This window comes from Wyeomyia smithii, chromosome 3, assembly GCF_029784165.1.
Source record: "Wyeomyia smithii strain HCP4-BCI-WySm-NY-G18 chromosome 3, ASM2978416v1, whole genome shotgun sequence".
Taxonomy (NCBI): domain Eukaryota; kingdom Metazoa; phylum Arthropoda; class Insecta; order Diptera; family Culicidae; genus Wyeomyia; species Wyeomyia smithii.
The window spans coordinates 7,967,123-7,977,468 of NC_073696.1; the positions used below are offsets into that span (position 1 = coordinate 7,967,123).

General features: G+C 37.7%; 3 protein-coding genes across 7 annotated transcripts in view; all 3 read right to left on the reverse strand.

The window, feature by feature from the left end:
* LOC129729389 (uncharacterized) overlaps positions 1-757 on the reverse strand; it is a 47,503-nt gene extending 46,746 nt beyond the window's left edge. Inside the window, exon 1 of one of the 3 annotated variants that reach the window (XM_055687929.1) lies at positions 709-757. The gene's annotated coding sequence lies outside the window, so the exon portion shown is untranslated. Of the gene's footprint in view, positions 1-130; positions 284-372; positions 689-708 lie in introns of those variants that run through there. The other 2 variants (XM_055687930.1, XM_055687928.1) reach the window with 2 other exon arrangements.
* Positions 758-1,332: 575 nt separating this feature from the next.
* Positions 1,333-2,580, reverse strand: LOC129729415 (ribonuclease P protein subunit p30). Its single transcript, XM_055687973.1, has 4 exons — positions 2,368-2,580; positions 2,190-2,296; positions 1,712-2,130; positions 1,333-1,654 (listed from the first exon to the last, which is right to left on the reverse strand). Exons 1-4 carry the CDS (start codon positions 2,456-2,458, stop codon positions 1,387-1,389), a joined length of 885 nt encoding a protein of 294 aa, XP_055543948.1. The 5' UTR covers positions 2,459-2,580; the 3' UTR covers positions 1,333-1,386.
* A 420-nt stretch (positions 2,581-3,000) lies between these two features.
* LOC129729407 (casein kinase I) lies at positions 3,001-10,346 on the reverse strand. Of its 3 annotated transcripts, XM_055687963.1 has the most exons (5): positions 10,167-10,346; positions 9,344-9,458; positions 8,513-8,869; positions 8,213-8,414; positions 3,001-6,632 (listed from the first exon to the last, which is right to left on the reverse strand). In XM_055687963.1, exon 5 carries the CDS (start codon positions 6,575-6,577, stop codon positions 5,282-5,284), a length of 1,296 nt encoding a protein of 431 aa, XP_055543938.1. In that variant the 5' UTR covers positions 6,578-6,632; positions 8,213-8,414; positions 8,513-8,869; positions 9,344-9,458; positions 10,167-10,346; the 3' UTR covers positions 3,001-5,281. The 3 variants fall into 3 exon arrangements, with proteins under 3 accessions (XP_055543938.1, XP_055543939.1, XP_055543937.1); XM_055687964.1 differs by lacking the exon at positions 9,344-9,458 and having other exon boundaries at positions 8,513-8,866; XM_055687962.1 differs by lacking the exon at positions 9,344-9,458.

Sequence of the window (10,346 nt, forward strand, 5' to 3'; positions counted from 1 at the left end):
AAAAGGCTGAAAATTGAGCGAATTTTGAAAACATTTATCATTTATCTGTAAACATTGCTCCATTTTTTGCTTACCTTCAGAAACTGAGTTTTTACAATATATAGTAAAATAATGCAGTGATTTTACTTACCGGCATAGAAGGTAATATTCACTTTTTCTTTACTTTCGTTTCTTGAACTTAATAACATAGACTACATGCTACAGTTATACATCTTCTTCAAAGTTGAATGTTCCTACGCTGACACCATCTTGTCAAAAATTTCCGTCACCAGCTCAGTGTTTCATTTTCACAAGTCGCAATTATTCCAACAACAGCAACAAAAAAAACTAACGAAATAAAATCAGTCTCAGCTTTTGATCAATAACCATTACATTGGACATCAAATTGTAAAAAAATGCGATTAAATTAATGCTCCTGTCGCTTCTTCACATTCTTCGCTCTCTTCTCTTTAATCACTTCGCTCTCAGAGTGATGTACTTTTTTGTTCTTCTTTCATTTTTCACTATGAACCCGAAGCCCCAGCGCAGCAAAAAACTTTTTTCCGTAACTTTCAGGTGCACTTTTTTGCCCATATATTGATTAATTTGGACCGAAAAACGCTATCAAAATGTTCCAAATTACTTCCGCCAAAGATCAACACCATTTTTAACCTATTTCGGAACGTTTTTCCGGCATAATTTTCAAGTAAGACGGGAAAAGTTACGCACCATTATAAAACACCTCCATTTTGTTTCACACACATACTGGATTTCGATTTCCCTTTGGTCTCTAGCTGCAGGCCGCAGAAAAAGACGATGCATATGAAATCGACGAAAGCTCACTCACACACACGCATTGTTGAAGTCTGTTCGTCGATCAAAGAAGTCCCGATACAAAAAAGAGTGACAGCTTGAGACGGCATGATAGAAAAATGGTGCGGAAAAACATACAAATGTCAGTTCAATCAGCTTATGGTGGATTCGTTTATCAGCCCAAATTAAATAGTTCTATTCGAAGTTGCTGTAAATAAATAAAGACAAATATACTCAGGAAGTGCGATACTAAATGATGCTGGAAACTTAACGTGGTTTAAGCCTTTTATAGGTTTTTTTAAGGTTAAGACCTCCGTTACAAATGAACTATCCTGAAGGGGTCCACAGATATGTTGTATACTTTATTTAATTTGCAGGAGCCACTTCCGTGATAAATTCGTATCAATGTTCATGTACTAATAGATGCTTGCCGACAGGCAATTTGTAGGGTTATCTTATGTTAAACTCATCCAGGCCCTTACAATTATTAACAGTTTTACGAGTGAAATTACATAAAACCAGGAATAGAAAATGGGTAGCTGATATGAAACTCTCCATTTATTTGTTCTAAGCGAACAATCTACATCAAATTTATTAGCTTTCATCGATTTTAGCTACTTTCTTCGGTGGTTCTTCAATTCGTAAATTATCGGAGTCCTCCTCGCTTTCTTCCTGATCATCGCTAGACGGTTCTTCCAGCTCTGAATCTGAGTAGTCATCACTGTCAATTGCCTTGTTACGATAGCTCACCACCACACCAGCTTTACCGTGCCGTCGAGCATCCGCGGCTGTTAGTATCTTCCTTGGTGCACCAAGGATTGCATGTTTCGATTGCTCCTCACTGAGCCCAAATATTAGACCACTGAAAAAATAGTGTTATTATATGTGTACTTAGAAACACAAAACAGAAAAGTCTTACAGGTTGGCAATATCGTACGGACCTCTTATTTGAAACCTATGGCGAGCTTCGCTGCTGATGATCACATTTTTCGATTTCCCATAGGAGTGATATCGGTGGGCTCTGTTGATGGTATCCTTTCGATCATTAGAACTGGCAATCGCAGGAGCATACTTAATCTCGAACATGATGTTTCGATGCACCGCAATAAAGTAGTACTTCCTGGACATCCTTCCCCGTATCGAATCTGAGTTGTAAGAAATTATGTCGCATGGCATTGTTTGGCAAGCATGTTGAAAAGCTTCTTCTGTTGTCGGAATTACAGACACTAAGTTATACCGCCGTAAATTAGTAGAACGACTCGTTAGCACTGTTATGCTTGCATCGGCATAGATGATGGTTAACCGATTTAGTAAACGAAGGTGGCCCTTCAAATGTTTCTACAATTCAAATAGAAATAAATCTTTTGCAGTAGAACTTAGACGGACTGTTCACTTACGCTAAACAAACTTAAATCCGCAGCAACAGGGATCGGATCATTCTTTTTGTCTCCGGGATGATTGATATGGTCGTATATCTGCTCAATCGCTACATTTTTGTAACCTACTGTTGGAAAAATACCAAATCAGTACACGTTGTTTTCACGACGGTATTCGTACGATAGACGAAACTCTTACATTCTTGGAGTTCTTTCAAGATTTCAAGCATATCTTTACTGGAGCTACTCAAAGGAACACAAAGATCACAAAATCCGCTAAACTTATTCATTGTTTTGAATGAGCAGTAAACACATTAAACAGTTTTCAGTTAACAATTTAGTGTAACAGACAGACGAAAAGAAGGAAAAATCAACTAACGCCGTATTTTGTTTACATCGGGCTGACAGCATTTAGCACGTGCGAACAGGGCTGCCAGTTATATTATGCTTCCATATGGGTATTGCGAAAATATCAAATCGATGGAGTATCGTAACATCGATCTTTTTTTTTCAATCATTAACCGTTCAACGCCAAGTGTTCCAATACAAATCAATTAATTGAAATTTCGTGAATTACTCAAGGGTAAACTTCACTAGTTGTTCATCAAATTTGTGTCATCAAAGCACTATCGATCGAAGATCGATTGGTTAACTCTCCCACATGGCCAAACGTTAAAGCTCTTAGAATAATTATATATTTATATCAGACAAATAAAACATAGAACTGAGCGAAGACTTGAAAGTTGCATTTCAACATATTACAAGGTGTTACGAAGGGAGAAAGCATGATGGATAATGTGAATTAATTACTCGAGGCAGAAACACTTTCCAATGAAGTTTTGTTTTATGGTTTATTAATGAAAGTGTAAAATAAAACTGAAAACAAACGATCATTTTTATTTTTATTTGTTTGTTTTTTTTTCTATACGTACGGCAATAAATGGTTGAATTATTCATTACTGTTACCATCTAAAAAATTTTCATTTTCGCTTATTTTGCTCCTAGAACTTGTCCCCTCCTGCTGTAAATCTGGCATGAAACAAGCTTTTACTTTTTTTCTGTACTAGAGATATTTCATCATACCATTGTTTATATTTTATATACTATGTTTACATAGGTATTGTTTCATTTTTATCGATAAACATCGCATTAGGTTAGACGCAGAAGCTTTGAATCCACTTGGCAATTGTGTTGCGTAACTTCCGCATAGTTTATTTTTACTTCCTTGTCTTTACATAATCTTATTGAAATGTCTACTGTTCAGTTTCACTTGATTCATATATATTTGACAGCATGGTATAATTAATATTGACTCCATACATCCAGATTTGCGCCGCACGATTGATTTACTGCTGCGATAAGATGATGAAATGATAGATTAGAGTCATTGAATAAATCGCAACGTTTTAGATTATTCTGTACAAATAGTTGCAAACGGTTAATCTTTCGATACGATTTATGACGCGACGTTCTTCGGATGCAGGCAAGTCATGCTTCACCAGATCAACGCGCTTGTTAGTAGTACTAGTTTTGTTATTCCACACTTTTTAATGTGTTCGTTTTTCTTTTGTATCTTTACTTCTCTACTATCACGATTGGTATAGGTATTTCTTATTTACTCTTAGCTGTTAATGTTTTACCATTATATCTTGTTTTTTAACCTTTTCTAATAGTTTAATGCTCTTTTCTTACCACCAAGCCAACATATTTCGCTCAATTCAATTACCATTTAAATTATATTTGTTTGCAGGTCTTCAAACAATGAATAATTGTTACATTCACACTTTACGAAATAAAGAAAATTAGACAAACACCTCTCTAGTCGAATCACACACGCACTCGTGAGTACATTTGTCAAAACTATACGTCTAGCTTATTTTGCTATTTTCTTGGAACGATATTTCACCGTTCATTCAAGTCATGGATTTCTAAATTTTCGTTTTGCAATTTTTGAATCGATCGTTTTCTTCCAAAAACGCCCCAGCATCCATTTAGGGTTTTTTGTCAAACTTTCAAGGATTCGCTTCCGGTCGAATGGCAGGTTAGGCCGTAAAGTTGGTTTTCTGACATTTTAAGCTTTGTACAAAGGTAAAACAATTGAAATTTAGCAAAAGAAGGCTAGTTCAAATTTCAGGAAAAAGTCAACAGCAATTGTAAGGTTTGATCGAATGTATTAATATGTTCGAACAATATTTTTTCTATACACTTACTATTTTCATATACCAATTGGAATTTCCATTTAAAGAAAAAACAAGGTTAACATATATCATCGGTACGGGTGTTTAAGATAGGATTTGACGAATATTTTTTTTTTAGTTTTTCTGTTTTCTTGTATCACCCTCTTGCGTTTTCTGATGAAAGAATTTGTAGTATTACAGGCTATGACTAAATCGTTAGTTGTTACGGGTGTTTGTTTCTAATTCAACCGTTTGATATACCTTAGAGTGTTACTAGTTTCTCAATGTCGCGGAATTTTACCCGACTTTACAGCTGCTGGCTGGATTTGTATATTGTGTGTGTTGAGTGAGTGTACGTAGGTAACGTACAAGATTTTAAGTTTCCGGTATTCGGTATGCGACTGTGTGATTGGCGACATTTATTTTGTAAAAGTGAGGGAGTGTTCAATGCAAATATGCTTTGTTTTTTTTTTATCTTCTGTATTCTGATTTCATTCTTTCTTTTTCACTCGCTTTACAAACATATTGTTATTATTTTAACGAATTAATTGATAATTCATTTATAACTATTTATATATTGATAATGTTTCTTATCTTTTCTTTTTCATCAGCAGCTAGTTCTCATTCGAGTGAGCATGAAACGTATATTTAACGGTTGCTTAGCTCATTTTATACCAACTTGCCTTTGGGTGTAAATTTTTGCTCTAACTAGTCTATGTATATTTTAATGACCCTTCCTTGGTGAGTAAAGATGTCAAAAAAGGATCGAAGATTTTCTTGCAGCTGCTTTTTTCACTTGACGTTCATTTCGTAGCATTCAAATTGCATTCAGTTCAAGCAATTATCGCAGTTCCTCTATAAACGAAATGTTGCTGCATGTATATAAAATTAATTTTATATATGTGTAAATAAAAAACTAAAAGAAGGGATTTAATATTATTCAATGTTTCGTGAGTCTAGATTTTGACCGCGCAAGCGAATGGATGAACGACGTTCAGGGGTATCGTGTCGGGAAAACGCGGGAATCGGCTCCGGGTTTGCACTCCCGGCGTTGTTGTTATGAGTAGGTTGGGGCGGTTGTTGCTGCTGGGGCGCTCCTGGAACCGGCAGTGGCTGTCCGTCCGCACCGGGTCGTGCCTGAGCCATCATTTGCACCAGTCGATTGGCGAGCTGTTTGCAGGAATCATTTTTCGCGATCGAGGCAGTGGTTCCAGTAACGGTGGTAACCATTCCTGTTCCACCACCAGTGGCCACCATGCTGGTACCGATTGCTGTAGGATCGTTCGTTTGTACCACCGCACCACCTTTGGTCCGCTCGTTGGTATTATTATGACGAGAAGATCCTCCAAACTTCAACATATTCCAATCAAACACGTAATCATAAGAGTAACCTTGCCGGGCAAACAGCGTTCTAAATACTTTTCGCAGATAGCAGTAATCTGGTCGCTGAGTGAATTCCAGCTGACGACAATATGATAAATAGGAGGCAAATTCTGGCGGAAAACCTTTGCATAATTCTTCTATCGGTGTCGATAGTTTTTTCTCGGAGATCCTTTCGTACTTCTGGCGTTTATTCGCCGCTTTTAGACCTTGCCATGGCAATGTTCCCAAATTGAAATACATTAACACATATCCCAATGATTCCAAATCATCTCTACGGCTTTGTTCGATACCCAAATGCGTGTTGATCGAGGCGTAGCGTGCCGTACCGGTCAAATTCTTGTTTTCCCGGTACGGGATGTGTGCCATTGTTTTGGAATCTTTATACTTCTTCGCTAAGCCAAAATCGATTATGTACACCAGATTTCCTTTCTTTCCAAGACCCATCAGGAAATTGTCCGGTTTGATATCTCGATGGATGAAACTTCTCGAGTGAATGAAATCGATGCGGGAAATCATCTGATCTGCCAGTAGCAGCACAGTCTTGAGTGTGAAACGTCTTGAGCAAAAGTTAAACAAATCTTCCAGCGAAGGGCCAAGCAGTTCCATCACCATCACATTATAATCACCTTCCGATCCGCACCACTTAATGGTCGGAATTCCCACCGCACCCTGCAACATCCGGTAGAACTTGCTCTCTATGTGCAATTGGGGGTGCTTCGTTTTGATACATTCGAGCTTGATCGCAACCTCTTCGCCAGTGGAAATATTCGTGCCTAAGTAGATGTCGCCAAATGATCCAGAACCGATTTTTCGGCCTAGCCGATATTTGTTACCAACACGCAATTCCATTATTTTGGGCTAACTGGTTCAACCTAGTTGTCGATGTACGATGTCACAAATATCGCTGAAAATAGGAAAAAGAAACACAAATTGATTTTTCTATTTTGCTTGAGTCAAATTATCATAGCTGACATTTGATGAGTGACTTGTGTTGCATATTTCATGACTCAGGCAGTCTTTCTAGAAGAGTCTGAATAAAGATGCGTTGCATTTGATCAAGGAAAATTTATGAAGCTGCATTCTGATTCAGGGAATCAAGGTGTTATTTTACTTGCAAAAGCAACACGAAATAATATTGCTAGTCTATTGAAAATTCCATGGATCGTTTCATGCGTCCGATGACTGACATTTCGAACTATAAGCTACTGTCCAGTTGCGTTTACCCTCCTACTCTAAGATAATTTGTCCAAAGCTTTTTTATTGCTAGTAGGCGTTCTTTATCGAATCAGTAATTTCGTGGGTTCGTGGTTACTTTATCTAGAACTGCGATTCCCGATGACCGTCCGTCGTCAAGGACCGAAGCGCCCAACCCTTCAATGGAAGGTAGTGCTTCGTGTGCGCGCGGTTTTGGCCAATATCCGCACCCTGTAAGAAGCGCATGTTTGTGATGTTCTTATTCGGGGGTTAGGTTCCTCCAGCTGATTTTATGAAAGAAATCTTCAAGCAACTTCTAGTTAAGAGATCTACGCGTAAAACCAATTGTTCTCATCGCTGGGTCTACTCTAGCGAAGATATGGAATAGGTACATATAATATTTCGGCTGTTCAGCTTCCTTGTATTTTGCTAAACACACAGAAATGCGATCCCATTTCTGCCTAGCTATCGCTGAACAATTGCTATCTACCACATTCAGAAACTGCTATCGACATTTACAACCAAAAGTGAACGAACCAACAATGAAAATATCGGTTCATATAACTTCGACTGAAGTCATCTATTTTGCGATAGGAAAGGCCTTATTGGCCAAAAAAAGCAATAACAAAATAGCTACTCACCAACCCAACTTATTTTCCTGATTTGGCGCAAAAAAATTTGTTCTCATATCTAGAGTGAAAGGGATTTGGCGCAAACAAGAAAACCATCGCGACTATTTTCAGACTAAAAACAGAAGTATAATGGACAGAAAGTCAACACTCGAATCAGAATTTAGACTGGGTTTTGCTTTTGTGTTATAAAAAAGCTTCGATAGCTACAAGTATAAAAAATGCAGATTACAGTTAAATATTGAATTTGACGTTTCATGTGTCAGTCCGAGAAAAAAATTTACTTCACATAACAACATATGGTATATTAATAATTTTATATACAATTCACCAAAACAATTGTTAACGAAATGCGACTGTTTACAATGTAAAAACTTTAAACAACTGATGTTGAAGTATAACATAAAAGTGCAAAACAGAGAAGGTTCAATAATAAAGAGCACCTAAATATGATTCCACGAATCGAAACAAGTGCGCAATCGAAGACCCTCACTGCACCTCACATTCAATCTGGCTTGCTTCAAAATTCGAAAAGCCTATAAAACCTAACATACACAAAGAATACTTTTTGTCGGTGGCTTCAATGTGTTCGGTTGGGAACGGGAGGATGAGTAATTTTGTATTTTTTATACCTAAAAATGCACACTACACAAACGCTTACCTTATTCCGGTTGCTTGTTTCGGTTTTACGTCACCTCCTCTGCGATTTAGCCCTTCGGTCTGCTCAGGAATTTTTTTCCTTTTGCTTCTACGTTTCCTTGACAGCGGAGAAACTACGACGATGGTAATTTTTATATGTGGATATCTGTCTCTCTTGATACTACACGGCAGCAGCTGGCTAATGTTGCTTCACGAGATCAGTTCTGTCCAGCCACGAAAAATAAAAACGCAAGGTTAGAATTGCCTTCGTCGATAAGCTGCGCTTCAGATGATTTAAGAGTGCTGCATAAATTTTGCTTACCACTGCTTTTCCAATTGCAAATTATTTTACTGGATAACTCGAAGGCTGTTTCAATTTCAATGTTTGCCCCTCTAAAAATCGCTGCGCACTCGATCTATATTTCTTGTGTGGCTGGTTTGTTCAGATGGGCCGTCTTCTTTCGCAGCGCACGTATCGTTTTCGTATCGAACGAACAAACGAGCGACCGACAGACGGACGGACGATACGACGACGACACCACAGTGAAAATGACGGCGGCAAATACACGCAAACAATCGCAATCCTCCTATCGCGCTATCAAGCTGATGGGGGGGGGGGGGGGGGGGGTGCACCACTACCACCAACTGTGTGCCCAACACAAAGCTTTTCAACGCTCTGCTGTTGAAAAGAGAAAAGAATTAAATAATAAAATTTCATCTGTGACAATTTCTGATAAGTGATAAGAGAAATCTTAGCTTAAAAATATGAGAGCGATAGTTAAAAAACACATCTTATCCAAAGATGTTATTTCCAGCAAAATAAAGTTGTTCTTAAACAAAAATACGTTTCTTCCTTGGTACACTTTTACCATCCTTTGTTTTAGAAATCAACTTTAATTTCAATGCAGCTGTGAATATGTTTACGTAAATCGATACTTTCTCAATATCGACTTTAAATGTGAATTTTAACGATTTTGTATTCAATATAAAATATATACATGCTGGTGCCACTAGAACAAATTTGGAACAATGCCATATTTGTTATGAAAACTAATATTCACTCAATATCAGAACACCAGTACAAATTTCTGTCCACTGTTCAGACTTCTCAAGTTAATAAAAGATAACCAGCAACGAAAAAGCAGCATCTTACCTCGGTTAGTGAATAGTGAGTCAACAACATGTACCACAATTATTCCGTACGTCTCGAGTGAGAACAAAACTTCAAACTTTTAACATTTAGTAAATGGCGAACTGTGGTAACAATCCTGAACTTTATTTCCTCAATAGATTTTTTAATTGTTAAACAAGCAATTTCAAATCACTAATTATGTACACTTGACATTGGTAAAGACAGGTTTCGCAATAAAAAAAATTTGGCTGCTATAAACAGAACATTTCGAACTAAACAACGTCCTTTGAAGTTTTTTAGGCATTTCTATTTTTTATACAGTACACAAAACTCAAAGAACCTTTCTGAATAGTCAAGTAGGCTATATATTTTATCAATTTCAAATATTAGTTCAGATACAACACGGGAACCATATGCGGGAACGTCACTAGTTGATGCCTGTTAGAAACTGTAAACATTACGTATCCTTTATTCCTTTTTGAACCACTTGTCTGCAGCTTTTACAGAAAGCCATCACTGTTCTTTGCACTAGGTGCCGGGTTTTGAGCCCACTGTGACTAAAACGTCCAATAACGAAGTTCCCATTGTATGCAACACTATTTACGCTACTTGATTATACTTTATTTAATAGCCTTTTTCTATCAGGTCAATTTGACAGCAGTTGGCGAGAGTATTTGTGCAAGACTATGCCCTGAATTCATACTAGTGTACGTATGCTGGGAAAGCAGTTCTGCAAGCAGCAAATTATGGCTGACACACGGACGATTCAATGGTGATGGCGAAGAAAAGAGCACCATGAGCACCCCTTTCAAAGGTGGAAGAAAATTCAAAATTTCCCGCTCACCTAATCGTTGTCACATTCAATTCCACCGCAATCACAATCTGCGAACACTCGCGCAGCGGATTTCAAGCATCTCGAACGTGTAAGCAACACTTTACCAGGAAAAAATACGATAATCCTCCGTCACGGACAAGAAAAAACCTCCGAAAACACGAGCTGTTCCACTGCTGAGGCAGACTGTGA

What these genes read in the sequence shown, in the direction of transcription:
- LOC129729407 (XM_055687964.1), bottom strand. Translation starts at nt 6,577, where the DNA reads ATGGAATTGCGTGTTGGTAACAAATATCGGCTAGGCCGAAAAATCGGT.
- LOC129729415 (XM_055687973.1), bottom strand. Translation starts at nt 2,458, where the DNA reads ATGAATAAGTTTAGCGGATTTTGTGATCTTTGTGTTCCTTTGAGTAGC. An exon ending in CTTGAAAGAACTCCAAGAAT is followed by an intron (nt 2,297 to 2,367) that starts GTAAGAGTTTCG and finishes TTTTTCCAACAG; the next exon opens with TAGGTTACAAAAATGTAGCG. An exon ending in CGGATTTAAGTTTGTTTAGC is followed by an intron (nt 2,131 to 2,189) that starts GTAAGTGAACAG and finishes TTTGAATTGTAG; the next exon opens with AAACATTTGAAGGGCCACCT.